Source organism: Rhipicephalus microplus, chromosome 3, assembly GCF_043290135.1.
Source record: "Rhipicephalus microplus isolate Deutch F79 chromosome 3, USDA_Rmic, whole genome shotgun sequence".
NCBI lineage: Eukaryota > Metazoa > Arthropoda > Arachnida > Ixodida > Ixodidae > Rhipicephalus > Rhipicephalus microplus.
In genome coordinates this window covers 119,833,256-119,848,924 of record NC_134702.1, presented here as the reverse complement: position 1 = coordinate 119,848,924, position 15,669 = coordinate 119,833,256, and the positions used below count along the sequence as shown (strand labels likewise).

At 46.3% G+C, this 15,669-nt stretch overlaps 1 protein-coding gene across 1 annotated transcript; it reads right to left on the bottom strand.

The window, feature by feature from the left end:
• Positions 1–6,610: 6,610 nt before the first annotated feature.
• Positions 6,611–12,591, bottom strand: LOC142803316 (neprilysin-1-like). Its single transcript, XM_075888441.1, has 3 exons — positions 12,235–12,591; positions 8,221–8,367; positions 6,611–7,031 (listed from the first exon to the last, which is right to left on the bottom strand). Exons 1-3 carry the CDS (start codon positions 12,541–12,543, stop codon positions 6,693–6,695), a joined length of 795 nt encoding a protein of 264 aa, XP_075744556.1. The 5' UTR covers positions 12,544–12,591; the 3' UTR covers positions 6,611–6,692.
• Positions 12,592–15,669: the final 3,078 nt, after the last annotated feature.

Here is a 15,669-nt window from a genome sequence, read left to right as displayed (position 1 = left end):
ATGAGTCACCTGACTAGGCCTCTATAGCTCCGCACCATACGCTCTTCACACAGAGAGACTGCATGGGCAAAAAAAGAAACACAAGAACACAATCACTTGATGGAGACCATTGCGTTGCCTTGTTGCGTCTGTAGCTAGATGCACTAAACACAGTGAATTCATATGTGAGAAAGTTAGGTGCAAGATAAATCTTTTTAAGACCTCAAATTTCCAGGCTACAAAAAGCCTGCTGTAGGCAGGCATCATCTTACCATGTATGCATGCAGGCTCGAAGAATAAATAACCTGTCTATTTTAATTATTACTGTGTGGTTGTAAAAGTAGCACGGGAACCATTACATTATGAAGTGAGCAAGCAGTAGTTAAATCAAACTGTGCCTTCAATATGATGCATCACTGCAATCATGTTTTATAGAGTGCTTTCAGATTAAAGACACAAAAAACAGATCTACTAAAACGGGACCTACATGTTTGCATGAAGCAAGGCAACAGCCACAACCATCCCTACGGTCGGCAAGAACTATGGAAGGAGAACCAATACGAACCATGGAGCTAGAAAAACTGCAGTTTCACAGAGCCCTTACTCATGGGGAACATAACAGGCAATGCAATGATTTGAGTAAAAGATACAAACAGAAAAATCTGTGACTCGACATAGCATTAAAGTAAAATCATGATCGAGAGAGAGAGACAGATACAGTATGAACAAAGGCAGGGAAGTTCACCGGTAAGCAAGTGTCCGGTTTGCTAACCTGCACTACGAAAGGGGGATGGGAGGCAGAAAAGTAACGAAAGTGAAATGAAAGAGAAAAAAGAGCGGGAGGAAGCGAAAACACACACACACTAGATTGATACGAACGTTGGTGAGGCGAGTCAATCGCAGAGAATTCAGGAGGACCGTCCTACTCACAATAAATATACCCTATTTTCCAGTGTATAAGGCGCACCTTTGTATAAGACGCACCCCCCAGTTTTCGCAAGTTTTCATGCAAAAATTAATATATAAGACGCACCGGTGTATAAGACGCACCTACATTCACTCACTTTCCGCAAAGAAACTTCATAACGTGCAGTTGAGCGAGCATTGTAAAATGCCGTACTTACGTTTCTGAGCGCCAGTCCGTAAGAAAACTTATACTACACCGAACTTGTGAGAAAAAATAATGCGCACCCACTGAAACGTTCCGCACGACTGCAGGAAAACATTTTATTCCTTAAAGCCCTCAAAGTCCTCGTCCTCCGACGCGCTTTGGAATAGTTCAGCGAGCTCTGGCGGCAGTGACGCTGGGACTTCCTCTGTTTCCTTTTCGGAATCGCTGCTGCTGCTGCTGTCGTCGTCGTCGAGGCCAGGGGCTGAGGATGCTAGCAGGCCTGCCTTGCGGAACCCCGCAGTTACGGTGGCCTGTGACACCGCACACCAGGCTTCGCGCACCCACTTTGCGACCTCGCAAAACGAAGCACGCCTCATGCGTCCAGTTGCGGTATAGCTATGCTCGCCGTCAGACATCCATGACTCCTACAGGCGCCGCAGAATAGCCTTGAAACTGCGGTTTACCGAGATGTCCAACGGCTGAAGCATTTTTGTCATCCCGCCTGGGATAACCGCAGCGGTGCAGTTTTTTGCCCTGATGCGCTTCAAAGTGAGCTCCGTTATATGCGCCCGCATGCTATCCAATACCAGGAGGCCCTTCTTCGCATGAAAGAAACCGTCCGGTCGCTTAGAAAAGCATTTTTCAAGCCACTTGCCCATCATCTCTTCGTCCATCCAGCCTTTCACGTTCGTTTCTATGACGACACCAGGCGGGAAAGACTCTTTCGGCATCGTCTTCCGCTTGAATATAATCATTGGCGGAAGTTTTTGCCCGTCGGCGCAACATGCCAGCACAACCGTGAAGTGCGCTTTTTCGTGGCCGGTAGTTTTGATGGTGACAGACTTGTCACCTTTCGGTGCCACACTCCTTTCCATTGGAATGTCAAACGTAAGTGGCACCTCGTCCATGTTTATTATATGGCTGTTGCCGATGCCATCGTCTTCAATGGCTTTCTTAACGAAAGCCTGGAATCTTTCAAGCTTGTCCTTGAAATCTGCTGGCAGATTCTGGCACATGCTTGTGCGGGCCCTCATCGCCAGCGCTTCGCGGCGCATAAATATGGAGCACCAGGACGGCCCGCCAACAAAATCAACGGCGCCCACCTCCTTAGCTAGCGCCTGCGCTTTGAGACGCAGCTGCACCGTTGACATCGCCCTACCTTGGGCACGCTGCTCCAGTATCCATGAGTGCAGACGTCCCTCAAGGTCTGGCCATCGTGCTTTCTTGCCGCGGTCAGCTTTCTTGTCACTCTTCATGGCCTGAAGCTTAGCAGTCGACTGTCGCCATGTGCGGACCATCTTCTCCGTGATGTCGAAATGACGGCCCGCTGCCCGGTTTCCGTAGTCCTCTGCATACTTCACAGCAGCAAGCTTAAACTTCGCCGTGTAACTTTTCCGTTTAGCCGGCATACTGCAGGTGAAGGTAACAAAGGCGCGGACCAACCGAACGAATGAAGTTGCAAATGGCGACTAGTCCAACTCGCTGAACGACAGCATAGCGGTGGTAGCCGCAGTAGCGGCCGAATCCGAACCAAACCGCCGAACCCGTCGCGCACCTATCGCCATCTTACGCCGATTTCACTCACTGAGTACAGCTCTCTATGGTACAGCCTCCGAAACTCGCGCAGCTTCAGTGAGCTGAGAACTCGCACGACGACATACTTTTTAAAATTTTTCCGTTTTATGTACTTTGGTTTTGTTTTAAAACTGTAGTACCGGCACTTTGAGTGTTCGTTATTATAATTATGATGCATAACTCGCATTGGACTGCTCTAGTGGTTTAAAAAAAAAGACTAATGAGCATCAACACGAGTTTCTCCCAAAAAACTACCAAAAAAAGTGCGTATAAGACGCACCGTTGTATAAGACGCACCTCCGAAAATTTTGGAAAAAAACCGCATCTTATACACCGGAAAATACGGTATAGACATGCTGAGCTTTCAGAAAAAAAGGTTGCCCATTTTGGCTCGAAACTGCCTTGACAACTGTTTGCAGTACTCAAGTATCTGGTAGTGTCTGTGACTGATGAAAATGCAATAGAGCAGCTATTTCACGTGCTCTGCTCTTACAGATTTGTTGGGCACTCGCATCGTCAAGAAAGCATTTTATATCTTCTCTAAAACTGTGTGTAGGTAAATATCAGCCAAAAAAATTTTGCCATATCCACGAAGTGAATGATGATGAGTGGGCGAAGCTCCGGAGGTAAACCTGGTAAACCATGAATCCTCTGTACATTTTGCCCACTCGATTTTATTACATCGCTCCCCCTAGCGTACGTCGCCGCACTAAATCGAATGATTGCCTTCAACCAATGACACGCGCCATATGTTACATCATTCCTATTTTATAAGATCTCGCGTCTTTCATCAACTACAAGTACCGCTTTCTAGTTTATAACATCTTGCATCTTTTCATCATCAGCTACAAGTACCACCATCTAGTAAACACTACAAGAACTAAACGAGAGGTGGCTACATACAGGAGACGGTACCGCCATCTAGTGAACACTGCAAGAACTAAACTAGAGGTGGCTACATACAGGGGACGGTACCGCCATCTAGTGAACACTGCAAGAACTAAACTAGAGGTGGCTACATACAGGCTACAGGGGACGCACAGCCCACGCCCTAAGGAGCTTCGCCCCTAAAATCAAACAATCGTAAAAAAGTGTGTTCATCTGTTACTGCCAAAGCTATCATTCACGGCACACATAGCAAACTCCAGGCCTGCAGAACACACTGTCTGCAAGCGAATACAAAAATCAAACTGCACCACGTTCAAAGACCACACTAATACACAAGAACGATCGATCACAACACACACAGTAAACACCTACATAGAGAAAGCACGACTGCTGAAAACACCGTGTAGTTGGTAAGTAAAACAAACCACAAATTTCAGTATCGTGAAAAGGCACAGTGATCTGCAAACAATGTCACCTACAACCAATCTGGGAGACGCCAACAAGGAGATGACAAGCCTGCAAAACACACTATACAACATACAAATAACACCAGACCACTGCAGTCTTCTTGTCCAAGTAACCACGGATATCCGTCGGCTGTCCGCTATTAATCCAAAGGTCGAAAAATCGGATATCCAGAGCGGACACAACACGGACATTCGCTGGACGTACAAGGAAGGTCCATTGACGGGATGTACTAGGTGGCTTTCTGGTGGATATCCGAACAGGATTTCAGTCGGACAGCCAGTTGCGAATGTCCACTGGCTATCCATTAAAGGGCCCCAAAGAATACATGAGAATTGAAATTAGTTTTGGAGTACTGCAGTGCATGAGCATATCCTATGCTCGCAGATATCCTATGCTCGCAGTCATCAGAAATTTTCTAAATCTTGTGATAATAGTGGGGCTTTAATTGCGTATGGTGATCCACAAGTGATCTGCTTTCAGATCTAGAGCTCATATCTCCTTGTATAGCGGCCGGAGTAGTGGCGAATGTGTGTATCTGTGAGCAGACAGTTTCCGTGGATGGCAAAAGAGATTTGTTGGAAAATACTTATTACTTGGACGGGGCATATAAGGGTATAGGCGTAAAGTGTAAATTGAAGGGCTCGTTTTTCTTTGTGCGACAGTGTAATAATGATAACTACCAGACAATGATGCCAAAAAAGTATAGCGATTGTTATTAGCAGTAACTGTTTACTGTTGGGAAAGCCCGTAGATTTACAGGAAACAGGAAGTTGAATTGCCTCCAGCGACAATCTTGCAGAAAACCCAACTTTTCGAGACCGGCTAGGTCCCTTCCTCTGGGGCCTACGAGACCGAAGCTGCACAAACGCCGTAGGTGGTGTGCCCTGTAGCGCGCCTCAACTGTTCGCAAGCCACCTCGCAAGAGAATTCTGCGCAGGAGGGCGAGGTCTGGGGGCAAGATGAGCACCTACGTTCACTGCGATTTGTTTTTCGTCAATGCGGCTATATTCTACTATTTGAATATACCCGGGCCACAGCAATTTTGCTGTTCAATCAATCAAACTCCGAACGCATTACTGCTTTATTCAACGTTGAGCTATGGCATGGGTAATGTCTGTAACTATGGTTTAAATCATGTCCTAAGATATACAGGGAACTTTATGTGTTAGGAAAAGTTAACCAGTTATTTTACCGTAAGATTACGGCGATATCTTCACAGTGATAACGTAAACGGAGAGAAATAAAAGTTTGATGAAAAGGTAATTAGCCGCAAGTAGGTGCCAAACCTTCGACCTTTGAATAACGCATACGATGTCCTATCAACTCAGCTACAAGAGTGGCCATTCCCCTATTTATTTTATGGCCTCTATATGGCCATTTATTCCTCACAGCTTTCCCCGCCGCCGTGGCCTAGAGGCTAAGGTACTCGGCTGCTGACCCGCAGGTCGCGGAATCGAATCCCGGCTATGGTGGTTGCATTTTTGACGGAGGCGACAAGGCTGTTTACCCGTATGCTCAGATTTAGGTGCAGGTTAAAAAAAATGCAGGTGGTCAAAATATGCGGAGCCCTCGCCTACGGCGTCTTCCATAATCATGTGGCAGTTTCGAGACGTTAAATTCCACATAACAACCAATAAATCAACCCTCAAAACTTTAGTCGGTGCCGCTAGAAGTCGTAACACATTTATGCCGAATGAAGTGCATATGGTGCTGACTGCCACTGTAGCACAATTGGTGAACTATCGCACACGTTATTCGTAAGTTGACTATTTGGTCCCTGTGAGCGACGAGTTACATTTGCGTCCACTTTTTTTTTTCACACTTACGCTAGAATTGCTACTGATAACATCCAGTACTTTACTTGCCTTCACTCTCTGTAACTTGCGAATATTATATTGTCTACACAAAGCAAAATGAGTCTTGTAATTTCCACCACTTCCCACGATTCATAGCGAGGATCTCATTCAAGTGGACCTCGTGCCTTCAGGTCTTCAGGGGTTCAGGTCTCCAGGTTCTTCAGGGGTTATTGGTGAGCTCCCAGCTTGTAGTCTGACCCCCTGCTAGGCGCAACGTTACATGAGTTTTCAAAGAAATGATCCAGACATAATAAATAGGATACTGTAAAACCCTATTTACAACGCTATTTCTGTCTTTGTATGGTTCTGTATATTCCGCTATTGTTCTGTCCTTTACAATCTTGCTGTCTATATGTTGTCTTTTTTTCATGCGATTCTTTACGTTCTCCCCTCCACTTTTCACTCCTGATCACCCTTACTAGCAATTCTAACTCTCTTGTCACTTCGTACGAGACTTTGCTGGTTTTTGTACCAAGAAATATTGCACAGTAAAATAAAAAAACATGTAATATCGCTGACACTATAGACCTTTATTTCCAGGAAAAAAAATTGTTGTAGTGAAGCAACATACATTGTGGCTAATGCGAGGTTAAAGAGTTAAATTATAAACGAATCGTAACAACTGAAATGGAATATGTGTCTAAATATTTTTGGCACTGTGTCACGAAACTAAATACACTTGCCGAGGCGTAGTTTCAATCACATTTCAAGTGTCCCTTCTTGACAAACGATGAAAATGGAGGTTTTCAATGTAAATGACGAGAGAAGGCCACCACGCAGAAGAAATTTGATGTGCGCGTACAGGGCCCGTTAATTTATTGCCAGAAGTCACACTTCTCTGGCGGATTCATATTCTCGCCTGCTGCGCAGCCAAACGCATCCGAGAACTCCGGCATGTTCATCAAGGGCACCATACATCGGGATCGGAACGGTGAATAGTAGGGCTCCGGTGCATTCCGTTCGGCGCACCACTTCACACAATGGGCAATAAAGAAGAGGCGCTCGGATGTTATGTTCGTGCCGACCAACGTTTGCGTCCGCTTGCGTTCAGGCAACGCAGAGAAGGCCTTGTAAGCAGTTCTGACGCCCACGAAGTCGGCCATGTTTTCGGAGTCCATCGCGTGATCCACATACGAACGCGCTTTTTGCCGTTCCTGCGAAGAGCGAGCACGCCAAAGTTATGAAACCTTGCACAGTCGAACGGCGCACAAATCTCAACTACGTCACCTGGAGCAAGACCTCAATTTCGATTCACTATACTCCGTTTAGCGGTTATACATAGCACTAGCGGTGTTCAAGGTGATTCGCTTCTCGGCTGTGATCTACAAATCACGATACAATATTCATTTGATGTCATTACCAGGGCTGTGCGACGTTGTGGAGAGGAGAATATACGATGAGAAAATAAATAAGCACGTGTTCAAAAACTCAATGCGGGCATAAAATACAAAAGAAGCCGCCCGTATCTTCCCACGAGAGAACTAGAGTAAACGCGTCTCAGAGGGGGGGGGGGGGCGTATTGCGTGAATTTTCGCGTAATTGGGTATGGTTTGGGAATGCTTAATTGTTTTCTTCTTCATTGAATGAGGAAGAAGCGTTGCCTTCAAGTGGTGGGATGCAGATGTTGGGTTGTGCCCCACTACTGGGTGAAAATAGTGTTGCTTCAATCCCGTCTACTCGTGTGCAGCAAACCGTCAAGTGAAGCGAGAGCTAAGTAAAGAAGCTCTTGGCTGAATTTCCAACGCGAGATCCAGTGCCTACACATAAGGTGTAGCCAGTGAACGCTTGCACAGCGCGAGCAGCCGGTTTTTCAATAGCAGACGCTGTCCACGTCAGCCTTGCGTGGTGAGAGAGGGGGAGGGAAGCAACAGTTGGCACGAGACGCGAGCATGCGGCAGAAGACGCAAGCATGCGCAGTGGGGGTGTGGACGGCACCGCCGCCGACGCCAAAGGGCGACATCATGCGGCTAAGAAATGCTTCGCATGTAAAAAAATCTGCAAGCAAAGACACTGAATTATACAATGTTATTTCTGTGTAGTCCGACTGAAAGACTAATCGATCTATGTTCGGACAAACGTAAGGTCTACATTGCCCAATAAAACGGTAATTTAGTAGTATGCAGTGCTTGTTTAGTTCACAAACCGACAGGTTGAAGCGTAGTGGCAGTGTGTGTTCTCTCACTGGCTCGTGCCTGGAGCCTCGTGTGATGAACGCCATGAGATAAGTTGTGCTGTAGTAACACGTGATTATGAAGAAGACGGATGATATTGCCACATTGATAAAACATCCGTATGAATACTACTCGGGTCGCTGATGCATAATGTCAAGCCGCATAAACTCACAGCAGCTCTGTGGGATCGTCGTAGACACAGCGTCCTCTTCGTGTATTCCCGCATGAACGCGGCTGACCTCCAGAACCACTTTGCTGCTTCTTCGTCGTATTCGACGCCTCTCACATCGTATGCGTGCATCATTTCGTGGCCCACAATCTGTAAGTGTACGATTATCGTACATATCAAACATAGGTGCATATAAATAAACAGAAAAACAACGTTTTTTAGCGCACAACACAACTTGCCGAAGTGCGAAACTGAATGTTTATGAAAAAACAAATATGACGGACGGTTGAGTTTCACCTTCAAGAGTAGAAAGCAGTAGCGTTATCTGGTGCTGTGCGTATTTTTTTTTTCAACCGTGCCGCAAGAGAAGGAACATTGACCGTTTCCAACTACCTTAGCATGTGAACTGGACATACATGTATTCACTACCGCAAAGTTCTTCCATTTGCCGATTGCCGTAGTACCCACTACTCGTCTGTAAGGTGCCACGCGCACTTGCGCAGCTGCACAATTTTCAAGGGCTAGGTAGCATAAAACCACCGCTCATTTCACTTGTTTGGTGCTTGGTGTGACTCCAAGATTCTGCCACGGAGTATTTCACGCCCCAAGGAGACTGACTCTACTACACGACATTCATATAGTGTTCTGTTTTAGAGACTTTCATTCCATGATGTGGTTTTATTGCAAAAAAAAGAGAAAAATGACGTGATTGCTTAGTAGAACACATTCTTGCCGCGCAGAATGAACAGGGTTCCATTCGCTTTGCAAGCCGGATTCGTTTGTTACTCTATTATCATTGTTCTCGATTCTTACAGTGACACAAAAAGCGATGATTTTTTCCGCGATCAATGATGCTGATACCTACGCCAGAATTCCAGCCAAACGAGCACTTTAAAACACTCAGATCAAAATTATGACCATGAGAGGTTACATGTGTATGGTGAGCTCTGCGTTGGAGCAGCGATTTAGGTATGAGGTCGATAGGCGCCATTTTCACCAAGATATACTATATTTTTTGCACAAGAAGTATTGAAATGTAAATACTGTACGAATTAGTGCTCGCGTGCTCGTATGATTGATTGATATGTGGGGTTTAACGTCCCAAAACTACCATATGATTATGAGAGACGCCGTAGTGGAGGGCTCCGGAAATTTCGACCACCTGGGGTTCTTTAACGTGCACCCAAAGCTGAGCACACGGGCCTACAACATTTCCGCCTCCATCGGAAATGCAGCCGCCACAGCCGGAATTTGAACCCGCGACCTGCGGGTCAGCAGCCGAGTACCTTAGCCACTAGACCACCGCGGCGGGGCCGCGTGCTCGTATGAGTATGCGCACTATGACAATATTGCATTACTGAAAGCTTTGAAATCAGCGATGAACAATAAGGCTGTGAGGTTACGTAATTGACGCACGTGCGTATCAAGCCAAGATTGCCACTTCGCCCTTTTATAAAATAACGAGAATTAGGCCTCCGCTTAGCCTAATTAGGTAAGCATGGTAGATAATTTGCATAACTAAGCCTAATGTTATCCCGGAATATGTAGCGCTGTAACACTGTGAGGACATGACACACCGCTGCGTGAAAGCAGAATCAGCTTTGGGAGTTAGTGAAATGACGCGTAAAAGCAGAGTTGTATTACAGAAAATTTTATGTTACCAGCTACTCCTGGAACTATGTTGCGAGGTTCCGTCGGCGAGGCTTCTTTCTTTTGGTTCTAGAGCTCACCAATGTTTAGAACTGTGTCATTGAAGGCCCATCTGGCATCTAGTGAGACGCGTGTCTGACATAAATTTGTGCAGGCGAAAATTTTATCGTCTCCACAACCTTTCTTGCCACCTATACTATCTTTCAGAAACAGGCACCCCTTTCACGGATACAAGATCATACTACAAGATATTAAAAAAAAATGCGCCTTTTTCTCATTGACCGGTATGAAACGCTCATGTAGTTTCGGTATATGATCATATTGCAAGCGCTGGTGCTTGATTGATTAAATACTTGATTGATTGATTGATTGATTGATTGATTGATATGTGGGGTTTAACGTCCCAAAAGCATCATATGATTGTGAGAGACGCCATAGTGAAGGGCTCCAGAACTTTCAACCTCCTGGGGTTCTTTAACGTGTGCCCAAGTCTGAGCCTACAACATTTCCGCCTCCATAGGAAATGCAGTCGCCGCAGCCGGGATTCGATCCCGTGACCTGCGGACCAGCAGACGAGTACCTCAGCAACTAAACCACCACGGCGGGGCAAGTGCTGGTGCTTGGGCCAAATGATCATACACGAGGTTTTAGAGAGTGATAACCGGCGTTTGCCACCTAGCAGCTTACGCTAATTTATTTTAACAGCGGATCCGTTGAACTAGATCTTTGGTCTCTCTTGAGCGTCTCCCCTGAAACTATCATCATCATGACATGGCATCTGCTCTTTTCGTTCCGTTCTCTATGTACTTCGCTCTTAAAACACGAGTTCTTCACTGTGGGAGGCAAAAGCTCTGCTGAGCGAGGGAAAAAGTACAACGAGAGAGTGAGGTATAAAACCAACAAAGATAGGGAAAATAGCAGAAAATTATAACCTATTGAACACATGTCAGGCAAGTTGGTATGAATTTATTTTGTTAGTAAACACGGAACTTCATATTGAAGGACACGAAAGAAGGGACACAGACGCTTAGCTGAAATGAAGCGCTTGTGTCTCTTCTTTCGTGTCCAGGTGTATAATATGTGAGCTTTTTACCGAGAAAGCGAAAGATGGACAAGAAGCAGACAAATCAAAACGTGCAAAAAGCGACTCGAGAAAAGTGAATTAAAAAAAATGAGATATAAAGAGGAAATGAAATTAGAGGTACAAAGAAAGCAATACAAATCAGGAAAGCCGTAGAAAGGAATGCAAAACACAGAGAAAGAAAAAGAAACAAAACGTGTAAAAACTAAAAGCTGTATAGAAGCGCTGAGCAGTGATTCGTCTGCAGCGCCCTTCATTAACGCTGGTCTTCATGTGCAAGCGCAATGTCTTTCCAAGCGTGCAGCCTGCCGGACGTCGGCGGCGGGAAAGAAAACCGGCATTTGTGGTGCAGCGGCGTATTCTCCCCTCTCCATATTAACTCACACATCTCTCACTTTTTCTTCTTCACTCTTCTTTCACACACTTTGTTACTCTTTACTAGGCATGGATATGCTATAGATGGCTGCGCTATGGCCACCTAACACGGAATCGTCCGCAGTTGATATGGGACGAAATAAACTTTTACCATCCACCATCCATGCGTTATACTTAATTTTGCCTGCGAGATGCCATGCACGGTTATGTTGTGCTTCAACCTCTCCCCTGCTACTTCTCAACCTCCGCTTTGCCCTCACTTCATTTTCTCATCGCTTCGTTTTCTCATGGGTTGTTATACATTGTTTTGCCTGCGTCACGCCAAATGGCATGATACGATGACATCAGCACACGGCTTGCTTGAAAAGCTTTTATTGCTGGTGAAATAGGAGTAAGTTTGAGGAGCTAGCGTACGTAAGCCTGGGCACGAATAAAGTGATTCGAACGTCAACGAGAATAGAAAAAATAAGAAAAAATACGGCAGTCTGCTAACTCTTCATTTAAGGCTTGACACCTCTAATTCTTAGCTGTCCTAATTTTGTTTTGTGTATTTATTTCGGTAGAGCGACTGGTCTTGCTGGCAGCGGGTCTAACGGACATACTATCCTTGCATCGTGTCCACACAGAAATGCTTGTTCATTTATTTCAACAGATTAGCTTACCACTGATTACTCGGGTGTTATGAGAGTCTGTTGCGAAAACTACTAAATCAACGAAGTTCAAGTACGAGGCAGTAAAAAAAACATCCTGTCAAGTACCTGCTAATGCAATTTTCTAAAACAATAGCGTGGAATAGCTATAGCTAAGAACAAGTCATATTGAGATTTTCCTACACCCTGGACGAATGTGTTTATTGACTAACAGAAGCGCGCATTTCGATAACCACTTTTGCATGCTCTCTAAACACTTACCGTTCCAAGGGCACCATAGTTGAGAGCCTCTGGGACACGATGGTTATACAGAGGACGTGAGATGATGGCTGTCGGTACAATGAGGGTATTCAGATCGGTAACATATTGTGCGCTAACTTCTGTTTCGTCGTAAAGCCATGTTGTCTGGTCTGACCACAAATAATGTGAGGAAATCCCGAGAGCCTTAATCCATGTCGGGAACAGACGATCGTGTGGCACGTCAGGAAATGATCCTGTGTAATTGAAGAGTAGAATATACCTAATCTCACGAAGCAGCTTTAAGTGTGCTTTTAATGCAACAATGCGCATGCCTTCAACGGAAATGAAAGACAGTAATAAGACAGTTAATAAATAACCAAGTAGCAACTTTTCTGAAGGGCTCCACACTAGCTTTCGGCGCTAAAAATAAGCAATCGTAGTATTTAAGTTTCACGGCGGTGATAAAACCACGCAATAATAAACTGTCTCGTAGAACGGAACGTTTTTATAGAGTGGACTATGGTGAAGACAAAAACATATACACCAGTGAACGTACGAATGATTGAACAGACAGCATTTATGGGCGTTACGTAAATTAGGCGATTTTACGGGCCCAAATCACATGATTTGGGTGATTACGAGGAGCACCATAAAGTAAGACCCTAGTAGTGGATGGCTTTTGATAGCTTGAACACCTATAGGTCCAATAAAGTGCGCCTGCATATAGGTACAAAGCCTCAAGCGTATCGGCTCTTACAATATATTATTCACATCTCATCAGCTATGTCACCTATAATCATCTATATGATTGTAATATAATAAAAGCGACTACCAGCAATGAAGTGAATAATGTATTGCAGTCTTGTCTTTCCGCTGTAACTCATCGTCGTGAAAGGTTGCCAATGAACTTACACAAAGACAAGCGGAAGTAATCAATCTTGCGTGTAATTAGAAGTTCGACTATGTGCCCTATTTTCTACGCAAATACTATCTGCATGCCATGAACACTTACAACTAGTGTCAGGGAGTTCATTTTACAGATAATCTATGCTGGTCGCTGCATATTAAATATGAAAAAGGGTTTATTGGCGACTGTTGCGACGGTGGTCCTACGATAAAACACGATCGGGAATGAGCAACGGTCAAGCAGATGCCGGCGATGGTCAGCACGAGCCGAGCGAGCCAAGCCCAGGTCCCAGTACCCAAGCGGAGGCGATGTTGCTTGCCAACGATGCGTTTTCTTCTTCACAATTTTCCCCCGCCGAAAAAGAGCCATCCTGGCGACCTAAGAGTCTGGAGGCAGAGGGCTATAATATGGCTTAAGGCGGGCGACGTGGACGATGTCACGTCCACGCCGGCGCATGTCGTCAGATGGGGAAAGTGGCTCAATGAGAAAATTCACCGGTGAGGTTTGCTCCAAAACGCGGTAAGGACCCTCGTACTTCGGGACTAGTTTTGAGGAAAGGCCGGGGCTTTGGTAAGGAACAGCCAGCCATACAAATGATCCCGGGGAATAGCTGTGGCTTCGTGAAGAGCCGGTGTTGTTTTCTTTCTGGCGCTGCTGTTCTTGTGATGTAAAGGTGCGTGCGAGTTCACGGCACTCTTCCGCTTTTCGGGCAGCTTCGGACACAGATGGGCATTCGGATGCGTCAGGACGGTATGGAAGGAGAGTGTCGATGGTGTGGGATGGTTCGCGTCCATAAAGGAGAAAGAAAGGTGAAAATCCAGTGGTGGACTGTGCTGCGGTGTTGTATGCGAACGTGATGAATGGAAGAATGCGATCCCAGTTAGTATGATCAGATGTCACATACATCGCTAGCATATCGCCCAGTGTGCGGTTAAATCTCTCCGTGAGCCCGTTAGTCTACGGATGGTATGCCGTGGTCTTGCGATGAACAACATGGCATTCAGAAAGCAGAGCCGTGACGACTTCTGATAGGAAGGCTCGTCCTCGGTCACTTAGTAGTTCTCGAGGAACACCATGTCGTAGTATGAATCGATGGAGGACGAAGGACGCTACGTCCCGCGCAGTGGCACTTGGAAGGGCGGCGGTCTCAGCGTATCGTGTTAAATAATCCACAGCGACTATGATCCATCGATTTTCATCTGATGTTGTTGGTAGAGGGCCATAGAGATCAATTCCGATTCGATCGAAAGGTTTGGCAGGGCACGAAAGCGGTTGAAGTGCACCGGACGAGTGAAAAGGCGGTGATTTGTGGCGTTGACATTCAGGGCAGCCCATAACGAATTTTCGAACAAAATTATACATTCCGCGCCAGTAGAAGCGACGGTGAATGCGTTCGTAAGTTTTGAAAACTCCAGCATGGCCACACTGGGGATCGTCGTAAAAGGTGGTGCATATTTGTGATCGCAAGCTGCGGGGGACAACCAAGAGCCACTTACGACCTTCAGGGGCGTAGTTGTGTCGGTGTATCAGCCGATCACGAATGGCGAAATGAGCAGCTTGACGTCGGAGAGATCGTGATACCGCAGTGGTTGACGATCCAGAGAGACAGTCAAAAAGGGAAGCGATCCATGGGTCCTTGTGTTGTTCACTGGCAAACGAGTCGAGGTCGAGAGATGCGATGTAGTTGGTACCAGTGATTCCGCAGGCCGAGTCGGGAGGTAAAGGCGAACGGGACAGGGCGTCGGCGTCAAAATGCTTGCGTCCGCTGCGATAGATCACGCGAATGTCGTACTCCTGGATTTGCAGTGCCCACCGAGCTAGGCGGCCAGAAGGATCTTTCAACGTGGCGAGCCAACAAAGTGCATGGTGGTCCGTTACCAGGTCGAATGGGCGACCGTACAAATAAAGGCGGAACTTGCGAAGCGCCCAAACTAGCGCTAAGCACTCTTTTTCAGTGACGCTGTAATTGGCCTCAGCTTTAGTGAGCGTGCGACTCGCATAAGCGACGACATATTCGGAGTAGCCCGGCTTGCGCTGGGCGAGGACAGCGCCAAGACCAACCCCGCTAGCATCTGTGTGAACTTCCGTTGCAGCTGCTGGGTCGAAATGCCGTAGAATGGGAGGAGATGTTAGCAGATTACGGAGCGTGGCGAACGCGACGTCGCAGTCAGGAGACCAGGACGAAAGGTCTGCGTCACCGCGTAGGAGGTTGGTCAGTGGTGACATGGTCGACGCGAAATTTCGAACGGAGCGCCGGAAGTACGAGCATAGTCCGATGAAACTGCGTAATTCTTTCAGTGTAGTAGGTTTCAAGAACTCAGCGACTGCTCGCAGTTTTGCAGAGTCGGGTAGAACACCATGCTTGGACACGATGTGCCCTAAGATGGACAGCTCTCGCGCAGCGAAGCGGCACTTTTTGAGGTTCAGTTGGAGCCCAGCGTTGGTTAAACACGTCAGAACCAGTTGGAGCCGAAGCAGATGTGTAGGAAAATCGGGAGAGAAAACGACAATGTCGTCGAGGTAGCATAGACACACAGACCACTTCAGTC

Excerpts from the sequence above, each read along its gene's own strand:
- LOC142803316 (XM_075888441.1), bottom strand. The coding sequence starts at position 12,543 with ATGCGCATTGTTGCATTAAAAGCACACTTAAAGCTGCTTCGTGAGATT. Across the intron at positions 8,368-12,234 it reads ACTATGGTGCCCTTGGAACG|ATTGTGGGCCACGAAATGAT; the intron begins GTAAGTGTTTAG and ends GTACACTTACAG. Across the intron at positions 7,032-8,220 it reads GACGATCCCACAGAGCTGCT|GAACGGCAAAAAGCGCGTTC; the intron begins GTGAGTTTATGC and ends CGCTCTTCGCAG.